The 22,540-nt window shown below is 36.6% G+C and overlaps 1 protein-coding gene across 1 annotated transcript; it reads right to left on the bottom strand.

Moving 5' to 3' along the window:
• Positions 1-260: 260 nt before the first annotated feature.
• Positions 261-20,763, bottom strand: C1D (C1D nuclear receptor corepressor). Its single transcript, XM_045979977.1, has 5 exons — positions 20,678-20,763; positions 6,187-6,333; positions 5,359-5,425; positions 4,987-5,042; positions 261-1,895 (listed from the first exon to the last, which is right to left on the bottom strand). Exons 2-5 carry the CDS (start codon positions 6,322-6,324, stop codon positions 1,731-1,733), a joined length of 426 nt encoding a protein of 141 aa, XP_045835933.1. The 5' UTR covers positions 6,325-6,333; positions 20,678-20,763; the 3' UTR covers positions 261-1,730.
• Positions 20,764-22,540: the final 1,777 nt, after the last annotated feature.

Genomic DNA, 22,540 nt, shown 5'->3' with positions numbered 1-22,540 from the left:
CAAGTTCTACATTATAAAAGGCAATACACTCAACTAACATTTTAGTTCTACTACTTTTCCCACTAATAAAACACTGAACAAATTATTTACTAAGAAACTCCAATTTAGCAGAATTTAGAGTTGGATTTTCACAAACCAATAACTTGTCTAATGATTTTCTGCAACTGAATGACATTTTCATTTTTTTCTTTATGAAATTAGAAATATACAGAAAATGCAAGTTGTGTTTCCTCGTAATAAACAACACATGCAGACTACACTTGCTCATAACAACATTTATTTCTCTCGTGAAGAAGTTACTTTTTCAAAAAGCTAGAAATTTGAGAGGATGAGGATGAAAAAAGGAAGGAAGCAACTACACATGTACTTCCACTTCAAAAACTGACATCGGAGCCAGAAGACTCTCTGCATCTATCATGACTTCCTCTTCATGTGCCATAGAAAGGGTTCAACATGCTTTACAAAACCCATTACATTTTAAGACCATTTCCAATATCTTCTACCATAAATCAAGAAATCCATTTATTCAAGGTTACTTATGGAGAATTAATCACGCAGAAAATTTTAACAACTTCTTTTTCAAAAATTAAAGTACTTTACTGTACTTGGCATTCCTTTACATAATGATGTGGATTCACAGACTGAAAGCATTAAAAGCATATAATTAAAATTCAAGGACTGAGACATTAAAAAAAATTTTAGTATGTAGAATTCTCTGTAACAAATACTCTGGAAAAATAAATCAGAATATAAACACAACATAATCTCCTTTGGACTTGTCCTCTCCTTAACTGTGGTATTATATAAACATAGAAAGTTGTTCCAAAATACTTGTATGTACTCAGTATCACCTCGAAAACATGTAATCAAAAAATCTGAAAAAGTGAGACCAAGAGATCTATGGGCACAATGCATAGGCAACAAAAACTCATGAGTTTCTCTATTCTTAATTATTTCTAAAACCTATCTCCCTAATTTCAAGGGCAAATTTATACAAGAGAAAAATAAACAGTCAGCTATACAACCTTTACAACTTTTATTGGTAAGGTATACCCATTATGCCAAAATTGAGCCATCAATAAACAGACTCATTTCCCATCTAAAGCTAATGAGAATATATTTTACCTTAAATGGAACATAGAGGCAAATTGCCAAGAATTAAAATATAACCTCAAAGTCTGAATTTCACACTTCAAATACCAAAAAAAGCAATAATTCCCAGAATCATGAAAACATGATGAAGTAACTACATAGAAAAAAAAACGGACATTTACATCATTTCATTCTTTCTTAATATTAACAGGGAAAACAGATGTATTTATAACTTCAGCCTTCAGATAGCATACTTCATAAAGTCATTATTCATTTAAAATAGACAAATGTTTACAAAGAACATTTAACTTAAATTTCAAAGTTGCTTATAAAATGGTACTTGAAAGATTGACCTACATAAGGAAATAAGAGTCTTTTCAAGAGAGATGATAAACTATAAATATAAAATATATCACAGTGTTAAAAACCTCATTGCGTTCTATAGGAAAATCAATAAAGATTAACTTAATCTTTCTAGGGAAAAGAATATTTAGCATTATAAATTTAAAATGTAAATTTTACATATGAATTCAATAACAAACACATTTAAACCTTGAATTGCCACATAATCATCTATTTTGTGGAAAACAATAAAAAATGATGTACTTTTTCAATATATGTACATCAAAACCAGAGGGTTAATTTTTACTTTTTCCTTTATTGGCAACTTTGGATGCATTTTTAGGTTTTGGTTCCCAAAGGGCATTTTTCACAAATCTTGAAGCTGCACCTCTGTCCAGCTTGGCAGCCTTTTTCTTGTCTGTTATTTCCTTGACTCTGTTCATGTATACTCTGATTCTTTCCTTAAAGATAAAAAAAAAAAAGGCAATAAATTTACTAAGCTGTTCACCACTGCTAAGCTTTATTATACTATACCTCAGTTAAATTCAACAGATATGTATTTATTGCCTATTGAGTGGTGCTATGCTAGTAAGTGCAAGTGAATAGGATAAACATGCTCCATGTTCTCCTGGAGTTCATAGTCTGCAGGGAATAAACATTAAAAAGTCATTTCAGAAGTATTTGGAGTGTTTCAAAAGGGGAAGAACTAGACTAAGACATCCTTGAATTGTTTACATGTGATTATACATGTTTTAATTTAACATTAACCTAAATCCACATAACTCTTATGTATCCGAAGTCTATAATCTAAAATAGAGCTCACATATACTTGTATGCAACACACAAATTAAACCCTCTTGAAACTTTTCTAAACAGAAAATAGAGGAAGTACTACTTAACTATTTTTTTATTTTACCTTCTAGTTTCACAATTAAAATAAGCAAAATTAAAATACAAGGTTTTTGGGGCATCTGGGTGGCTCAGTGGGTTAAAGCCTCTGCCTCCAGCTCAGGTCATGATCTCAGGGTCCTGGGATGGAGCCCCGCATCGGGCTCTCTGCTCGGCAGGGAGCCTGCTTCCTTTCCTCTCTCTCTGCCTGCCTCTCTGCCTACTTGTGATCTCTGTCTGTCAAATAAATAAATAAGCTCTTTTTAAAAAAATAAAATAATAAAATAAAATTAAAAAATACAAGGTTTTTTGTTCAATTTTATAGTTTTGATCAATAAGCACATGATACTTTTAATCGAATTACAGTTCTACTCAGGCTTTACAAGGTGAGAAACATAATAGGTCGCCACACCACTTCGAATCTTCTGAGACCATTAATCAGAATAAAGGGCTATTCTCTACTTTCACTAGAGAAATAAAGGGGATGTCAGCCGAAAACAGCATAGTAAATGACTAATCACTGACAAAAAGCAAGTTTCATTAAAGTAATAAAAATAGTTACAGAAATATACTCAGAAAAATTCAAAACCCCTAGAATTTTTTAACTGTGAAAGGCTGACAACTCTGCTCAAAATCCTCTCATGGCTCTCTACTTCCCTTAGAGTAAAAGCCCACGTCCTCCCAACATACACCCACCCCAGGCTTGCCTGGAATGATCCTCCTCAAATATCCACACAGCCAGGCCCTCTCTCCCTTCCAGTTGTCTCAAATGTTAATCTTTTTTTTTTTTTTAAGATTTTATTTATTTGACAAAGATCACAAGTAGGCAGAGACGCAGGCAGAGAGAGAGGAGGAAGCAGGCTCCCTGCTGAGCAGAGAGCCCGATGTGGGGTTCGATCCCAGGACCCTGGGATCCTGACCTGAGCCTAAGGCAGAGGCTTTAACCCACTGAGCCACCCAGGCGCCCCTCAAATGTTAATCTTGTTAATAGGTCCTGCCATTTAAAATGGCAATCCTACTCAAGCACTCCAATCCCCCTCGTCTTATACTATTTATTTTCCCATAACATACAACTTTTTAACATATTATATATCTGTGTATTTTACATATAACTTTCTAACATACTGTCTATGTATATATATTATTTGTTTACATTAATTGCTTATCTCCCTCCACTAGATAGTCTGGCACAGCCAAGGGCAGTGGTATTCTACAGCTTTATTCACAGAGGAATCATCTCACTTGGATATAATGCCTGGCTTCCAGCAGGCACTCAATCATTTGTTGAACAAAAAAAGAATGACTATTTTCAGTGCCTTTCCCCACTTATGATATACATGACAAACAGGTTTCCTCTCATACACTAACTCCGTGATCAATTAGTGATGTCTGTCACAAGGTCAGAAAAGGGGAATGGGTTTATGTATGCTTTTTATGTCCCAAGCATCATTCAGAATATGAATATACTCTCCATAAAGTGGGTTCTGACAGAGAAAAAAGACAGATGATGATTTTATCCATTTCCAATGACAGAATCAAGTATTAAGACACTACAAATAACTTTGTGTTAAAGGAAAAATGAGAAACCTTATAAATGTAAAGTCCATACTAGAAAGTTGAAAACAGATGATATAGGGCATACTTCTTAAGATTTTGAAGTCAGTATCACTGGTCAAATAAAGACCTGTGCCTCATATTGTTATACATTTTTGCTTTAAGTATTTTTCACAATTTCTATATTTAAAAATAAATTTGTTTTTTCCCCAAGAACTTTAAAGGACAATGCCTTAGTCCATATATTTATAGAATGAAGACAAGATATCTCGTTTATTCATTTTTTTATAAATAAATGATCAAGTATTCTAAGTTGTAAATAACATACATATCAACCACCATAAGACTTGAGAATAATAATATAGTGTCAAATGTATTTCACATATTTACTTCATATCTTATAAACAAAGAATAAATTTATTAATATTCTTATTCATAAAGTCAAGTCAAGAAGGTAACCATAAGTTAGATTTCTAATTTTTTCTTTCATATTGAATGATTTAATTTTTGAAGTCAGCAAAAACTCCATGATACTAGACCTTATATACTGTACTTATACATCTAAATGGAATACAAAGACAAACCTAGAAGATTTATTACAGGTTGTAAATATGTCACTAATGCAGAATTACTGGACAGTACACATACAACTGGTGCCAAAAAAGCTTTTAGCTTTGTTGCTGAACTGGATTCTTTACTGCTGAGAAAATGAATTAATGGAAGAATTGAAAAGGTGGGGGAGAAACTTTCCCGTCTTTGCTAGTAAATCAACTAGAATATACTTTTAAGAATTGTGTAAGAGTTTAAAAAAAAAAAAAAGGCAGTTGTAGAGATGAACAGGATTTCGAGAATTTATAGAAAAAATAATATGGAAGTTATAAATAATTACTTGAATTTTAACATTTTCCCATCCAGAGATTTATATAATATATGGAACACTATTTCTCTAACAAAGGTAAGGAAAAGTCAGGAGGAAATCTGGCTCACTTTCATAATTTGGACTTTAAATAATTTTGTTCTCCATCATTAGTATGATAAAGGTACTATGAGTCTGACTTCAGGAATACCACAACAAATAGCCAAATAAAAAGAAATCCACTGCAATCTTACCAATTCCTGCTTTACTGGATGTTCCTTAGGATTAACTCCCTGAGTCGCCAAATAAACTGCAAGACAAAGATTTCATGGAATAAAATGGCATATTAGTTAAGAGCATTAATTAAAGAAACTCTAGTTGAGTTTCTCACAAACAAAAATGGCACAAAAAATGATTAATTAAATCTTAAATTATTCAACCTCTATGTAATATTAAATTTTTATGTGCCTCATGGATATCTGGTATTCTGACTTGAAAGAAATAAATATTTGACTATTAAAATTGCCATAAAGTATAACTGTATATAAAATGAAAGCATTTAAAAAATAAATCACCTTTGAAAAAAATAAATAATTTGCTAATTAACTCCAAATTAATATACATACCCCAAAACATTGAATTTAATGTGTAAGCAGAAACTAAATCCACTTTCGCTTGTTCAAGGGGGTCCAACTATTAAAAAAAAGAAGAGAGAGAGAGAAAGAAAAAAGAAATACAAATTTTGAGCACCATCACATTATTTTAAACTTTCACCAAATGCAATGTATCAAAGAGATATTTCTTTCACTTCCTATAATCCAATAACCAAATGATCTTGAAAATAATTTACAAAAAGAAAAAGTTTTGTTAAATGGTGATTTTTGCCCACAGATTTTTACTTCAGGGTATCATCTTTACTTTAGACAAGGAATGTGTATAATCCAAGAAAAATTCTTTTCAATTATTTTAATTTCAGGAGTTATGATCTGGGTTTTGTATGTCAAAAGTAATTTATCAATATAAACACTGTACATGATGCATTTATGTATAAGAGGCAGACTAAAATGCGTAGGCAATACCAAAGACAGAAGAAACATAATGAGATTTGTTTTAGACTGTCAAAGTCAATTTACTCTTTTTGTCCTATAGGGTTTCCAGAAACCCTGATAACATCATTGTAATATTTAAAAGGTCAAAGATAGAGCCTGTCAAAAAGAATGTTGTGAGTGCTCCTTTTTCTCAAAACCAAGTCAAAATAAAAATATAGTTAGTAAGTATTTCCTAAGGTTGGAGTTCTGTTTTGTTTTTTCCCCCCTAAAAATACCAAAACACTTATAAAATTGAAATTAAGGGGGAAAGGAGCATATGTCATTCATCTATATCCTCTATATATTTTCATAACATAGCACTCCGTTTCATTAATTATGTTTTTAGATATTACATTTTTAAAATACCTTCTGCAACAACTCATTTCTAGAAACAGACATCATGGTCTTCAGCATCTCATCCACAGCACCAATGGAATTCTCAAATGTTGATAAATACTCATGAATTTCTACTGGATAGTCTTCATTAATTTCTTCACCTGCCATTATGACCAACTGGAAAAAAATTAAATTCTTAGAGTTCGTGGGAGATAGAGATTGCTCTTTAGTTTACAAAAACAAAATCAATAGGTTATATCATGTATTTAAAAAGTACTAAAAGAGTTAAAACCTGAAGATAAGTAAACAAATATTCTTAAAATATAATTTTAGAGCAACTACATTCAAACTTTCCCTCCTCAAATTGTTTGGGTGGCAGGAAGAGAAGAGAACCCATCCAAGTCCACTAATCCTACACATATCAGAGCCTCAATACCTTTCAAGAACAAAAGACCAAACATGGATTATCAGTAATCAAAATCCCACACTTTAAAAACTTTCAAAAAAAACCTGTTGAAATTAAAGACTAAGCAAAGCTGTGAAAGTATGATGAGTATATCCTATCCCTTATGCTTGCTGAAAAAATAATAAGCTCTTTCTTTGAAAAACTTTGAAAAATTTTAGTCCTTCTAAATTTAGGTGTTGATCTAGCAGCATGGTATATTAAACTAAAATATTAGAAAACCTAGGTCTGAAATAGCTTATGATCATTTATCACTAAAATCATTTTTAAGCCTGTATTTACATTTACATATGTTCTTTAAGCCTCTTTAAAATATTAATAAAAATTCAGAGAGTTCATAAATCACATAAAATTTACCAGCAGAAAAGAGGAAACCTGGGAGAAATAAACGATATGATTTTCATTTAGGCTAGAGTATATCTTGATAGCCCATTCTTTTAAAATTCACATTTATGGGGCACCTTGGTGGCTCAGTGGGTTAAAGCCTCTGCCTTCAGCTCAGGTCATGATCCCAGAGTCCTGGGATCGAGCCCCACATCAGGCTCTCTGCTCTGCAGGGAGCCTGCTTCCTCCTCTCTCTCTCTGCCTGCCTCTCTGCCTACTTGTAATCTCTGTCTGTCAAATAAATGGGTAAAATCTTTAAAAAAAAAAAATTCACATTTATATCATAATACATAATAGCTGTGTGAGAAAAACCAAAATCCACACCAACATATTTAATATGATATCTAACACTAAATTTTCAGAAGCAATTCCAAGCCACACATACCATCTGTAGGTTTAAAAAATACATATTAGCTGAAAATACCTCTTTCATTACAAAGCTAAGTAGAACAACCAAGAATGTGTAAAATAGCAAAGCGTAGTAGAATTGAAGTAAAGAGACTTGGGCTTTCTGTCTTGCTTGATCACTGAATTTGTCACCTTAGATAAATCACTAAAAGTCTCTGGGCCTCAAATATTTCATCCATAAAATAAGGCAGTTGGCTTAATGATATGTAAAGTCCCTTATAATTCTAAATGTTACGACTATGTCACTTAACTTTAAAAAGTACTGTTGGAATATTCAGTGACAATGTATCAACATTTCTATTCAACAAGTACATTCTGCTGAGACATCTGGTTTCATTTAAAAAAAAAAAGTGAAGTCCATCTGACTATCACTACTTGGGCTGTAAAGTTACTATCTAAACTACTGTGCAACCAGCAATTAAACAAAGGACATGATAAAAGAAAACCACACAGGAAGGAATTGTGTGTAAATATTTATCCACATTTTGAAATAGGAATTCCTATTTCAAAGGCTAACAAAAAATATGTATTTGCCTCTCATCCCTCCCCAAATCTCTCCAAATGACAGAAGAATCCAAAACTAAGTCCATAGTAATGTTGAAAACATCAGCAGACCTCAACAGCATAAATTGTTGTAAGCTAAAGAGCAAATGGGATCAGAGTGATAGGAAAGAGAGTCAAGGACTCCAATCCCCCACAAACAAAAGAGAAGGTGAATGTATGAATAACTCCAAGACAAGGGCACTAAGAACTGAGCCATGAGGGCTGAAAACAACCAAACCGAAATCTCTAGATCTTGGAAGGCTCCAGCAGCTGCTGCCCAGATAAAGGTATAAGTACAAAGGATATACTGCAAATGTAGAGAAGACTTAAGAGTTTATTTTCCTTATGAAGAATTTTAAGCCAATAAATTTGAAAATCTGGATGAAAAGAATAAGGTGCTGGGGGGTGGGTAATCAATTATCAAAATTAACCTAAGAAGAAGGATGTAAACCAAATAGATTAACCACAGAAAAAAACCTTAAGGTCAAAGAGCTACCCTCCAAAAAGGCTCCGAGTCTGGAAGATATAGGTAATTTCTTTCAAACCTTTAAGAAACAGTTAATTCTTACAGTACTTAACTGTTTAAGAACACAAAAAAAGATGAAAAACTGAGATACTTATTTCATAACATGCAGAAAAATAAACTCCAGATGAATTTAAAATGTATAAATATATTAAAAGATTATTAAAATATTTACATGATCCAAATGAAACCTAAATGCTATAAAAGGAAATGAGTGACAGACTTAACTACATAAAAACTGGGGAAAAAAAAAAACTACAATATGGTAAAAGTATACCATATGCAAAGTTAAAAGGCAAGAAACGGCCTGGGAGAAAATATTTGCCAAAATATAATCAAGAATTAGTTAGATTATATAAAGAACTCCTACAAATTAAAATAATACAGATATCTCCCATCAGAATGGCAATAATGTTAAAGATTAGCAAAGTTCAATGTTGCCAAGGGTATACAACGAATGAATATAAATTGGTATAGATTTTTTTAATGTACATACCCTTTGACTCATGAAGTCTTAAGAATGTAGCTTACAGAAACCCTTGTATACATACATACAAATGTATTAAAATGGACACCTTTAACTCTTCTCTCAGTCGCTCCCACTTTCTCTTGCATCAGTATTTCCCTCTGCTCTGTCATTAAACATATCATTACCACATTTTATTTCTCCATTTTTGACAACAAAAGAAACATCTTGACTTCATATCCCTCCAGCAAAAAAACCATTTTCCAACCTTGGAAAGAAGTGCTTATTCTAAGTCCCAATTCCTCTCCTTCCATTCTTTCTTGAATCTGCTACAATCAGGTCCCTTCCTTCTCACTCAAAATTGCTCTTGTCAGGGTCACCCACATAGGCAACTCAAACTCTATGGTCAATTCTCAGTTCTCATGACTTGACATTGTTCACTCACTTCCTTTAGTTTCCAGGGCATCTCATTTTCCTGGTTTCCTTCCTACCTCATGGCTCCTTTCTTGGTCTCCTTTGCTGCATCCCATTCATATCCTCAGTCTCTTATCCTTGATATGCCCACAGGCTGTCCTTGATTCTTTTTTCCCTTCTAATTTACTCCCCAGGTGAGCTCAGGACTTTAAATTGCATTAATATACTGATGACTCCCAAGTCTTTACCTCCAACTCTGACCTCCCCACTGAACTCCAAATCACATTTCCAACTGCTTACTCAATAACTCTAGTTGCGTGTTAATAGATTCTCAAATGTAATGTGTCCAAACCAAAATCTTGCCTGCTAGAGTCTTTCCAACTCCACCTTTCCATCTGTTCAGACATAAAAGTACAGAATGGTCCTTGACTCTTCCCTCTCACCCCATATTTAAGACATATTTAGAATCCAACCATGTCCCAGACCACCTCTATTGCCACCATCCTGGTCCAAGTCAGCCCAAGCATTCACTGTTGTTGCCCAGATTGTTACACAGGCCTCCTAAATGGCCTCCTTGTTTCCATTCTGACAGTTTACTATCAAGAAAGCAGAGTGATCACTCCAAATCTAAGTCAGATTGTGTCATGACCCTGCTTGGAAATTTCCAAAGGCTTACCACACTTTGTTCAATATAAGACAAAACTCTTATAATGGTTCAAAAAGCCCGGACTCAGACACCTTGGTGGCTCAGTCAGTTAAGTGTTTGCCTTTGGCTCAGGTCCTAATCCCAGGGTCCTGGGAATGGAGCCCAGCATCAGACTCCCTGCAAAAAGCCTTCCCTCTGCTGCCTCCTCTGTGACCTCATCTCCTCCCACTCCACCTCTTCTTGCTCATTCCACTCCGGCCGTAAAGGCCTCATTGCTCTTCCCCTTCACATGGGGCATGCCCCTACCTCAGGACCTTTGTACTTCTTCCCTTCCTAGAATACTTCTCCTACACCAAGAGCTTCAGAGCTCACTACTTCACCTTCACCAGATCTCTACTCAAATGTCACCTATAGGTAATCCTTTCCTGACCACCCTTTGTTAAAATGCAACCCCCCCCCAAACTTCCCGTACTCCTATCTCCTCTACCTCACAGTGCTCAGTAGCATGACATATTTATTTTACTCATATACTGTATGGCTACCTCATAACCACATGAGAGCAGAAATTTTTGTTTTTTGTTCACTAGCACTACCTGACAGTCAATAAACATTTGTTTAATGAAAAACCTCTAACAAAATATTGGAAAGACTAAGCTAAATATTCATCAATAGGGAAACAGTTAAATGAATTACAGCACATCCATCCAAGAGTATTAAAAACAAGTAAGTAAATCTTTATTTAGTAACACACAATGAGAAATGGTGAAAAAATTCATAGAACATTGTATATAAAACAATATGTATCTAACATATGCCATTTGTTTTTAAAGACCTGTATGTATGAAGATATATAGAAAAAGGTCTGGAAAGATATATACAAAAAAGAGACATTCTTTCTGAGAAGAGGCGAGATTAGGGAATAGGATCAAAGTAGACTCATTTTTTAAACTCTTCATTCTTCATGATTTTTTTTTTTTTTTTTTGAGAGCCAGCGTGTGTATGCTAGTTTGGGGTGGGGGGGCGGTTGTGGCAGAATGAGAGAATCTTCAGCAGGCTCCATGCCCAGCTTCAAGCCAAAGTGGCTCAAGCCAAAGGGGCTCGATCTCACAACCCTGAGATCATGACCTCAGCCAAAATCAAGAGTGAAAGGCTTAACTGACAGAGCCTCCCAGGCACCCTTAAATTTTTTTATTTCAAAAAACATGTACTAAAATTGTAATAAAAAACAAATCATTAAATTCAAATAAAGACATATTTTAACAATGTATTTTGGCTTTTAACAAATACTGCGAATATTAAAAACACAGTAAGGCCTTTATTTAAACAGTGTATTTTTTTTCAACCAATTTTTATATTTGAGAATATTTTTCCTCCCCAGAATCATGATGGGGATTTTTCCTGCAACTATTCCTGGTCCCTAAGCCCCAATAAACAAGCAGTTATTTATTGTTAAAATGGGTTAGGGTAAACACTGAAAGCAAAGCAGTAAGCATAATTACCTTCACTAAATAAGAATTGAAGCACTTGCCTTTTTCCTAACTAAAAAAATAAAGGCAAGGCAGACTATAAAACAATGGTTCTTCTATTATCAGAAATTGCCTCCAATTCATATGATTTCTTCTAACACTTTATATAGACAGTTCCTAAGTATTTTTTCCTTCCACAGGAGAAGCTACAAGGAGCTGCAGAAACTTCCCGCTGCTCCCTTTGGTACTCAGATCCCAGAATGAAGCCATGAAATGTATGGTATTAGCAGCAACAGCAAACATTTGAAAATCACTGCCTATGAGCTAGGCACTGTTTTAAGTACTCTACACACATTAACTCCTTCACTTGAGGGTGAATAACTTGCCCAAAGTTGTACATGGTAAAATGTCCAAAGAAGGGGAAGAAGAAAATAACTCAACCTCCTCTGCTCCTTACCCTCTCCAAAGGCATTTCTTGCCCTTTGACCTGTTCCTTCTAGAGTACCAGCAGCAGAGGTGGAGACAGGAAAGTGCAGGAGAAAATTCGCCTCTTTCCATCCTAAGGTCTGGCTAAGACTAAAGCACAGATGGAGGGAACTCTCCCCAGTAATCCCTACAGGATGTTATTGCCACTCCATCCCTCCTCTCACTGGTAAGGAAAATCAGAATACAGACAGAAAAGGAGGGATGCACAACATCACACAAGAACAGAAGGCATTCCCCTACCTCCTGCCGATGATCCTCTTATTTCAGGAAGGTCAATCTAGCCAGGAACCTGAGAGTGACCCCTCACCCCTTCCTCAGACCCCAGATCCAATCAGTCCCATCAATTTGGCCTCAATGTCCTTACACCACAAGCTTTCCTCCACTCTCACTGACTAGATCATTTCCAGAGTCTTTGAGTAGTCTCCCTACTGTCAACTTTTTCCACTTTCAATTTTGGTAGGTGACAAGATATGATTTTTCTATCAAAATACTCTAGTCATGGTACACCTCTGATTAAAATCGTGCAGTAGCTCCCCAATCCCTCAGTATGGATACCGGCCCTAACATGACATGGCCCTTGCTTGTCTAGCCTCATCTTTCATTGTCCCCCCTCTTCTAATCCTAGAGCTATAGCCACAATGGCAGTTTTCCAGATGTGCCACACCCATTCACTCTAACTTTTCACCTAGATGGCTCTCTGTACATTAACCATTCTTCCCACTTAGCTTTGTTCAAACTTTGGACATAAGATCAGGTTTTGCTTCAGCCGATGAAGACTTCTCTGAGTACCACCTTACCATTCTCTCTGAAAAACACAACTACAATCTGTCATATCACTTAAAACACTATCTGGTATTGTCTGTTTATGTACTTAACTTCCCTTTGACTACAAGCTCTTTGAGGGGGCTGTGCCACCCTGATAATCTATCACCAGTGGCCAATACATAGAATGACTATGTCTCAATCTAACCAAGACAATCCCAGCTTGTGTCTGTTGTTTCCATTGGCCATCCACTCAGCTCATTTCTCTTTCAGAAGTCCCAGTTTGAGCAATAAATCATATGGTCACTCTAAACAATGTAGGTTCTCTGACCCTTACCACAAGTCCCCACCCCATTTTGTGACAAAATGGCATCAGGGGAGTTGCTCCTAGTACCAGACAGGGCTCACCCAGAGCAGCTGAACCAATAGGAGATTTGAAGACATTTACTGCAAGAACCAACAGGAGATATACAAAGAGATTTATTCCAAGAATCTGGTTTAAGCAACTGTGGGGGCTGGCTAAGTAATTCCAAAATCTACAGGGCAGGCCATCAAGGAAGAGCATACTAGAAGTCTTGGCTACAAGCTTCCACATGTGGAATTTCTTTTTTGTCACAGAAGCTTCAACTCTGCTTCTAAAGCCTTTCAACTGATTGAATAAAACCTATCAGATTATCTAGAATATTCTCTGGAACCTACAGTCAGCTAATTGGTAGATTTTAATCACGTCTACAAATACTTTTACAGCAACACCTAGATTGGTTTTGGACTGAATATCTGGGGCTGCAGCAGCTGTCACATCAAAAAAAAACCATCACACTCCGTTAAGCCTCCAGAACTACAGCAAGAAAAGTACATTACTGGCATTACAAGTTGCTGTTCTGACAGAATTTCCCCCGCAATAACCTTGGTATTCCTAATTGTCAGGTTCCCAAGTAATAAAACTAGACTTCAAATTCCATCTAACGAATGTGAAGGAATGACAAATTGAAAAAAAAAAATCGCCATTTTGCAACCCCAAATGAATTTACAGATTCATACAACAATCACTGACAGATAAAGGGGTGATGGGAAAGTTTACAAAACAGGAGTGAGACAGTTACTACTTAAGCCCAGGGATCAATCTTCACATCACTGAATGTAGGACACAAACATTATGATCTCCCGACGTGAAGCAACGTGATATACACAGCACCATCTCTGTAACATTTCCAACTTCCCCCAAAAAGTTGAATCTGAATCTAAATGAGCCTTTAAAGCTAACTTCCATTTTACAGGAAATACAAAGGATAGAGAAACAAGTTACTACAAGCAAGCAAACAGACGAATCTAAAATGAGAAATACTCTACTGGACAATTGACCTGGTTTCTGTAATAAGGTGTAATGAAGAAAAACTAAGAAAAGAAAAAGTAGAGGAAGATGAGATCAAGGAGATCTGGGAGAGCTAACAACCAAATGGAATATGTAGACTTTGTTTGGATCTTGATTCAAATCAAGTGTTAAAAAAATATTTTGAGACAAAAAAATCTGCATATGGATCAGACGTTAGATGACACTAAGACATTACTGATAATTTTGCTATGAAATTAAAATTCAGCTATGAAAATGGCATCATAGTTATATATAATGTTATCATTTTAGGATGCATACTGAAGTACATAGGGGCAAAATTACAGGACATATCGACTTTACAATTTTAAAAAAGCTAGGCTTCCTGAGTTACTTATACTTTGAGAATAGAGGTAAGAACCTATGTGGGAGTGGGGGGGTGACTCAGTCAGTTAAGTGTCTGCCTTCAGCTCAGGTCAAGATCCCATGATCCTGGGATCTAGCCCCACATTGTGCTCTCTACTCAGCAGGGAGTCTGTTTCTCCCTCTCCACCCCCACCCTGCTTGTGTGCGCTCTCTCTCTCTCTCTCTCTCTCAAGTAAATAAAGAAAATCTTTAAAAAAAATATATATATATGTATATATATATATGTGTGTATATATATATATATATATATGTATATATATATTATATATGTATGTACGGGGCACCTGGTTGGCTCAGTCAGTTGAGTGTCTGACTCTTGGTTTCAGCTTAGATCATGATGTCATGGGTTGTGGGATAGAGCCCCTAGTCCGACTCCTCACTCAGCAGGAAGTCTGCTTGAAAGGTACTCTCCCTCTGCCTTTCCCCCAATTTGTGCACTCATATGCTCTCTCTCTCTCTCTCAAAATAAATGAATCTTTCAAAAAAAAAACCTATGCACATTACTTATATAGTGAAATTAGATACCTAACTCACAAACCTAATATTTAGAATATAACAGTTCATAAACTGAGGAACACCTAAATAGTCTAGAATACTTAAGCAGCTCTATTATCTGCCATTTCGATTCCAAATATAATTGGGAGGAAAGGGAAGCTAGGTTACTGGGTGTGCTCACCAGATGTGTGATAGTTGTTGAACAAAGCTTATAAAAACAAAACAGAGGGGCGCCTGGGTGGCTCAGTGAGTTAAGCCTCTGCCTTCGGCTCAGGTCATGATCCCAGGGTCCTGGGATTGAGCCCTCTCTGCTCAGCAGGGAGCCTGTTTCCCCCACTCTCTCTGCCTGCCTCTCTGCCTGCTTGTGATCTCTGTCTGTCAAATAAATAAAAATCTTTAAAAAAAAAAAAAAAGACCCTGTGGCCTCAAATGAGGTTTATATTACTAACATTTCCAACAAAAGCTGACATTCCAGAATATCTAATTATTTCAATAATGTCATAAATTTCCTTCTATAAAAATCCTGATGCCCTACACTTTATCTGGCCCTCCTAAATTGCTCATGCAAAAATGAATAAATAAACATACCAATACAAGTCAAAGTCATATGTAAAACTAGAGAAAATGTTTGCAACACAAGACAGATAAAAAGGAACCTCTACAAATCAACTTAACAACAACAAAAACCTACAACTCAAAAGAAAAATGAACAAAGAAAATCAAAAGCTCTCATATATAAAGGTAATCCAGATGACCAATAAACATAAAGCTACTCAATCTTATAATCAAAGAAACATAAATCGCTAAAACAAGATGCCACTTTTCATCTGCCAAACAAGCAAAAATTAAAAAGAGGTATAGTACATAATATGGGCAAAGGTGAGCAGCAACAGTCTCTCATGCACTATGAAGCAGAGTGTAAAGTGAGTACTGGGGGAGGTTGATGGGAATTTGGCACTTAGCTTCAAAATTATGTATGTTGAAATTCTTTGAGCAATTTTACTTCCCAAAGAGCATATTTCCATACAAGATAATGTTCAAGGACATCTACTATATAACCCTCTTTAAAACAGTGAAACTTTATTTTTTTTTTTATTTAAAGATTTTTATTTATCTATTTGACACAGAGAGATCGATCACAAGTAGGCAGAGAGGCAGGCAGAGAGAGAGAAGGACGCAGGCTCCCTGGTGAGCAGAGAGCCTGATGAGGGGCTCGATCCCAGGATCATGACCTGAGCCGAAAGCAGAGGCTTTAACCCACTGAGCCACCCAGGCACCCAGGCATCCCAAAATAGTGAAACTTTAAAGCAGAGAACCATCTACATGCCCATTAACAAGAACTGGTTAAATAAATTATTACATAATCATTCAATAAAATACTTTGAGGCAGTGAAAAAGTCTTAAGTAGAACAAAAACCGAACAAGATTATAATACAACCCACTTGTTTTTAAGCAAAAAGATGTATGAATGTGGAGGCATACTTGTATATGCGTGCAAATTTCTTTAAAAAAAAAAGATTTTATTTATTTGACAGAGAGAGACACAGTGAGAGAGAACACAAGAAGGGGGAGTGGGAGAGAGAGAAGCAGGCTTCCTGCAGAGTAGGGCAACTGACTGAGGGCTTGATCCCAGAAACCTGGGATCATGACCTGAACCAAAAGCAGATGTTTAAGGACTGAGCCACCCAGGCACCCCTGCATGTAAATTTCTTAAAGGATACAAAAGAAGCTGCTAACTATAGCTACCAATAAACAGGGAGGTAAGGGAGCACATTTTACATTACACTCTCAGAAGGAATATTTTAAAACAATAATAAATATAACATATTATAATATATATATTTTACACATCGTATGTAAATTTTTCAATTATCTGAAATTTTGAAATGTATTCCCAAATATGCCCGATGTCATTTCCTCCAACTTAGCAGCTAAAATTAAACCTGTATCCTTTAGCTCTATTAAAGAACTATATGAATAAATTCGCTTCTCTACACATAAATTTTCTAACCACCATGAGGCCATTTTTCTCCCCATTCTCACATACAAAAGCCTCTCAGGCCTTGTTCTCTCCTTAGAACTCCTAGAATTGTGAGGACTCCAGTCACCACCATTTTTTGCCTGCTTACCCCAGCTCCTTCATCACTCAGATCAAGTCACATCCATTAGTCTCACAGCGCCCCGGTTTCTCCCTGTCATTGTTGTAATTTTATACTTCTGTGATCATTTGATGAATGCCCATCATCCACACTAGACTCTAAGCCTGGTACAGGCAAGTCTTTGCTCATTATTACATTCCAAGTACCATGGCAGCAGTCATAGTTGCTAAATAAGTATCTATTAAATAAATAAATCCTTACTGCCTGGCATGTAGCAAATGCTCAGGAAGTGTTATTCATTTACATGGCATTGTAGAGTGTGTGCTAGGAGAAGTAGGGATAAAGAAAAGAATTGTCAGGGAACAGAGCAAGTACCTGGTTGAGGATAACTAGCATTAATTTGTGTCTTTTGTGAATTTCTTCAGACCTAGAGCAAGAATAATGATCAAGAATGAGGAAATGGGGGCGCCTGGGTGGCTCAGTGGGTTAAGCTGCTGCCTTCGGCTCAGGTCATGATCTCAGGGTCCTGGGATCGAGTCCCGCATCGGGCTCTCTGCTCAGCAGGGAGCCTGCTTCCCTCTCTCTCTCTCTCTCTGCCTGCCTCTCTATCTACTTGTGATCTCTCTCTGGCAAATAAATAAATAAAATATTAAAAAAAAAAAAAAAGAATGAGGAAATGGCTAGGAGAGGACTTGCAAAAGCAGCCTTAAAACAACTGACTGGGAGGTATGGTCTTGAAAGGAAAGAAGAAAGCCCTTTTCCTCTGCTTGGAATACCCCATCTTCACACCCTATCCCCTATATTCTGGGTCTAGTGAAACATTAATTCTTTAAACCAGCACCAAATGTCCCTCCTCCATAAAGGCTCCCATAGCATCCAAACAAAAGTATCTCTTCTTTTTTGTTCCCAAGGTTCTCCACAGACTTGGTTATTATATAATCATCAATCATACTACTTCTCACGTATCTTGATAAATCCAAAGGTGTCAAATCTTGTTTTACTTGATCCATTCACTCATTATATTTGACAAAAATGAACACACTACTCAGCCCTGAATTCCACAACACTAGTCCCTGTCCCTCACTAGCTATTTATTCTGTCTCCTCTACTGGTTTTTCATTTCCCCAAACCTATGAAGGTTCAAATGTCTAAGGACTCAGATCTTATACTACTTTTCTGTTTACATTCACTCCTTTGGTGATTATCTCCAGTCTCACAATTTTAAGTACCATCTGTTCACTGACAACTCCCAAATGTTCTTTTCCAGCAATGAACTCTGCCCCACTGAACTCCAAAACTTGGTAGACTCAACATCTCCACTTGGATGACTAACAGACATCCCAAACCTAACATGTCATAACTGAACTCCTAATCTTCCCCCCACACACCTGCTTCTCCCTTAGTTTTTCACTTCTTAGTTAATGGCAATTCCACCATTCAACTTGCTCAAGTCCCTGACAATTAGTTCACTCTTATAATCCACAGTCAATCCATAAACAAATCTGTTAGCTTTACCTACAAAATACATCCAAAATTGAACTCTCACCATATTCACTTCTTTTCACCCTATGAAGCCACTATATCTCACGTGAATTATTACAACACCTTCCTAATTAGTCTCCTGGTTTTTGCCTACCACACTCCATAATAATCTGTTAACATATCTGCCAGAGTGATCTTGTTAAAAACCTCAATCAGATCATGACACTCCTCTGCCCAGAACATTCCACTGGTTATTTATCCCTTATGCTATTCCTTCAAAGCGGGATTTATGTTGCATGACATTTGCATCTGCACATGACTAGCACAATGTCTTGCCACATATTAGGTACTTAGTAACTGTTACCCCTTCAAAACCAATGAAAGTAAACTCTGGACACATTCTGAGATTCTTAATATCAGATTAGAGTTTGTATTTAAGGATATTAGTAACTTGGATCTAAAAGAAAACTATACCATAAGGTACATACTAGCGCTATTTCCATTCCTATGCTAAGTAGAGTTACATACAATTATGAAAAAACCCAATCTTATAAATTTTTTGAGACATCTGCAGATGTTGCACCAGAATTCTATTACCGTAACGACCTTTTTTGCCCTGCATTTATCTTAGAAAATAATGCTGAAACACACATACAACAATCTATCAATTATTTTTGCTCCTTTGGCAAACAGTCCACATTGATGCCACCTATAATTCTCCTTCAAACTTACAGTAAAATCCCTGAGAAAAGATACTTTTTCCTTTTAAAGGTGTTAACCTCTAAGAAACAAATTTATCCCAAAGTCTGATAATAAAGATACAAATTACAAAAGATTGCTCAGATTTGAGATGAATAATTACATCAGATTATAATGAATTTACTTCTATTATTTAATGCTAATGTTTAACTCAAAGTATTTTCAAAATTACAGATATGAAGCAGAAAATTATCTTGGAAACCATGGAATTTGCTTATTACAATATTCTTATCTCTAAAATAATAACCATATATAGGACTATTGTGAAAGTTAACTGAGTAACATTGGTAAAGCTATTAGAACAATGCTTGGCTCAGTTACTGCTCAATACATTAGCTTACAGTAATAGTTATTAATTTACTAAAGTGAAAATGACCAAATACCCTAATCCAATGTGGACTATTCAAAACCATACTTCAAGGGTCAACTGGAATCAGTAGCTGAGATAACACATATAAAGAACCACTTGAAAAGTAAAAGCAGTTTTATGAAAAACTATCACCTCTGACCTGTGATACAGACAACATTAACTATTTGAAAGCAGCTATAACACCCTGTAACATTTTGGAAAACCACTGTTCACGAGGTCATTATTTTATCTTTCAATAAAACAAAGAGTTCTAGCATGTCCACAAATCACAAACGGTTCTCTGAATTTCAATAGGAATTGTCTTTATTTTCGGATCCATCATTTTCAGATCCAACGTCAAAATACAGTTAATTCTCCATTTAGTATATTATCAGACAGTCCACAGAGATTAATAAGAGGGGCATATACATCTTTATCAAGCCAAAACTGAATTGCAGTCAACACACAGAAGGATATTAAAGATAATTTAAACAGAAATTTGAATCGCACCTAGCCTTCCTGAGGCATAAAGAAAGACTTTGCAGAGATTATCGACCACAGATTTCGACTTTAAATCGAAATTAGCCTACCATCTCAGGTGGGCTAATATTGCAGTAGGCCGTCTGTGAATGATAAACCGTGATAACATAGTAAAGTTACTTCCCTACACCGTACACTTTGCCCTCCGTCCCTAAACAAGATTTGACGGCAGCAGAAAATTGTTAAGTCATTTTATTTCTCCTTCACCTCCCAACATTTAAAAGGAAGAGCTGAGGAGGAAAAACTAAAGGCCAGACCGAGAGAGATTGGTGAGGGGCCATGGTTAGCCAAAGGCGGCAAGCAGCGGCAGAACAAGCCGAAGTGGAGGGTCCTGCAACAACGCAACCCCCAAAGCTCGGGTGACAGGGAACTCATTCGCGATGGCTACGCAGCCCGACCCGCTCATCCCTGTCACCCCGGGGATGAAAAGGGGGACTCCCAGAAGAAGCGAACTTTTGCAGAAACAGCTTTGAATAATACCTCACTGGCCTTCTACTCGGTCTCCCGGAAAAGCAGTCGGGCGGTGGTGACGTCAAAAAGGCGCCGGCTCTGTGCGCAGCTCCGGCGTCGCTCTCTGATAACCTCACGCGGCTCGCCCAGCCCCGTCTGCTTTTCTCTGGCCCTCCACTTTCCCAGGCGTTCGCTCCAAACTCTGGAAGGACTTGGGCCAAGAAGGGGGTGCCTTTTGCTAGATTTGTATTCTTGGGACACCCATTATAATACAAGTTGAGCATACTTAACCAGAAAAAAAAAAAAGGTTAGTTATTAATGCTTTGTTCAGTTTTTTATTTTTACCTAAACTCGTTCCAGGACCTTGGTTCTTAACTACACCCGCAAATGTCTGCCTCAAAATTAACAGTCTAGGGCGGACTCCCAAATTATCTGTGGTGAAACAACAAGTTCTTTAATTCATCACTGAAAGATTCCTTTGGGGTCGCCTGGGTGATTCCAGGATGGAGCCCCTCATCAGGCTCACTGATCAGCGGGAAACCTGCTTCTCCCTCTCCCACTCCCCCCGCTTGAATTCCCTCTCTCATTGTCTCCTTCTATCAAATAAATAAATAAAAGCTTAAAAAAAGAAGGTACCTTTGTAAAGTATAGCAAAAATGAATTTATTGAAAAATGGAAAAAATGGGCAAAATATAAGTATGAATTTTTCACTATTAGTTTCAGTAAACATAAAATTATATTTTTATGTTGAAAATAGAACTACCCTATGACCCAGCAATTGCACTACTGGGTATTTACCCTAAAGATACAAACGTAGTGATCCGAAGGGGCACGTGCACCCGAATGTTTATAGCAGCAATGTCCACAATAGCCAAACTATGGAAAGAACCTAGATGTCCATCAATAGATGAATGGATAAGAAGATGTGGTATATATACACAATGGACTACTATGCAGCCATCAAAAGAAATGAAATTCTGCCATTTGTGACAACGTGGGTGGAACTAGAGGGTATCATGCTTAGTGAAATAAGTAATCAGAGAAAGACAACTATCATATGATCTCCCTGATATGAGGACGTGGAGATGCAACATGGGGGGTTTGGGGGTAGGAGAAGAATAAATGAAACAAGATGGGATTGGGAGGGAGACAAACCATAGGTGACTCTTAATCTCACAAAACAAACTGAGGGTTGCTGGGGGGAGGTGGGGTGGGAGGGGGGAGTGGGGTTATGGACATTGGGGAGGGTATGTGCTATCATGAGTGCTGTGAAGTGTGTAAACCTAGCGATTCACAGACCTGTACCCCTGGGGATAAAAATGCATTATATATTTATTAAAAAAGTAAAAATAAATAAATAAATTTTTAAAAATTATATTTTAATAAATACAGTCAGAATATGAGAGGGGGGCACCTGGGTGGCTCAGTGGGTTAAAGCCTCTGCCTGTGGCTCAGGTCGTGATCCCAGGGTCCTGGGATCGAGCCCTGCATCGGGCGCTCTGCTCAGCAGGGAGCCTGCTTCCCTTCCTCTCTCTCTGGATGCCTCTCTGCCTACCTGTGATCTCTGTCTGTCAAATAAATAAATAAAATCTTTAAAAAAAAGAAAGAATATGAGAGGGAAAACTGCTAACTGGAAATGTAGAATAGTAGTCCCCCCTAACCATGGTTTCACTTTCTTTGGTTTTAGTTATCTGAGGTCAACCGCAATCCAGAAGTGCTTGAGCCTTCCTCGGATGAATTATTAGGTCAAGAGTTGCCTAACACCATGTCAGGATGCCTGCACCTTTTACGTCAGTTTATCTCATCACACAGGCACTTTGCCATCTCATGTCATCACAAAAAGAAGGGTAAGTACAGTACAATAAGGTATTTTGAGAGACCATATTCACATAG

The sequence above is a fragment of the Meles meles genome, chromosome 15 (genome assembly GCF_922984935.1).
Source record: "Meles meles chromosome 15, mMelMel3.1 paternal haplotype, whole genome shotgun sequence".
NCBI classification, from domain to species: domain Eukaryota; kingdom Metazoa; phylum Chordata; class Mammalia; order Carnivora; family Mustelidae; genus Meles; species Meles meles.
This window is presented reverse-complemented; position numbering and strand designations above follow the sequence as displayed.

Coding starts and splice junctions, on each gene's coding strand:
- C1D (XM_045979977.1), bottom strand. CDS start 6,324: ATGGCAGGTGAAGAAATTAATGAAGACTATCCAGTAGAAATTCATGAG. Junction 5,426..6,186: donor GAAATGAGTTGTTGCAGAAG/GTATTTTAAAAA, acceptor TTTTTTTAATAG/TTGGACCCCCTTGAACAAGC. Junction 1,896..4,986: donor ATCCAGTAAAGCAGGAATTG/GTAAGATTGCAG, acceptor TTTATCTTTAAG/GAAAGAATCAGAGTATACAT.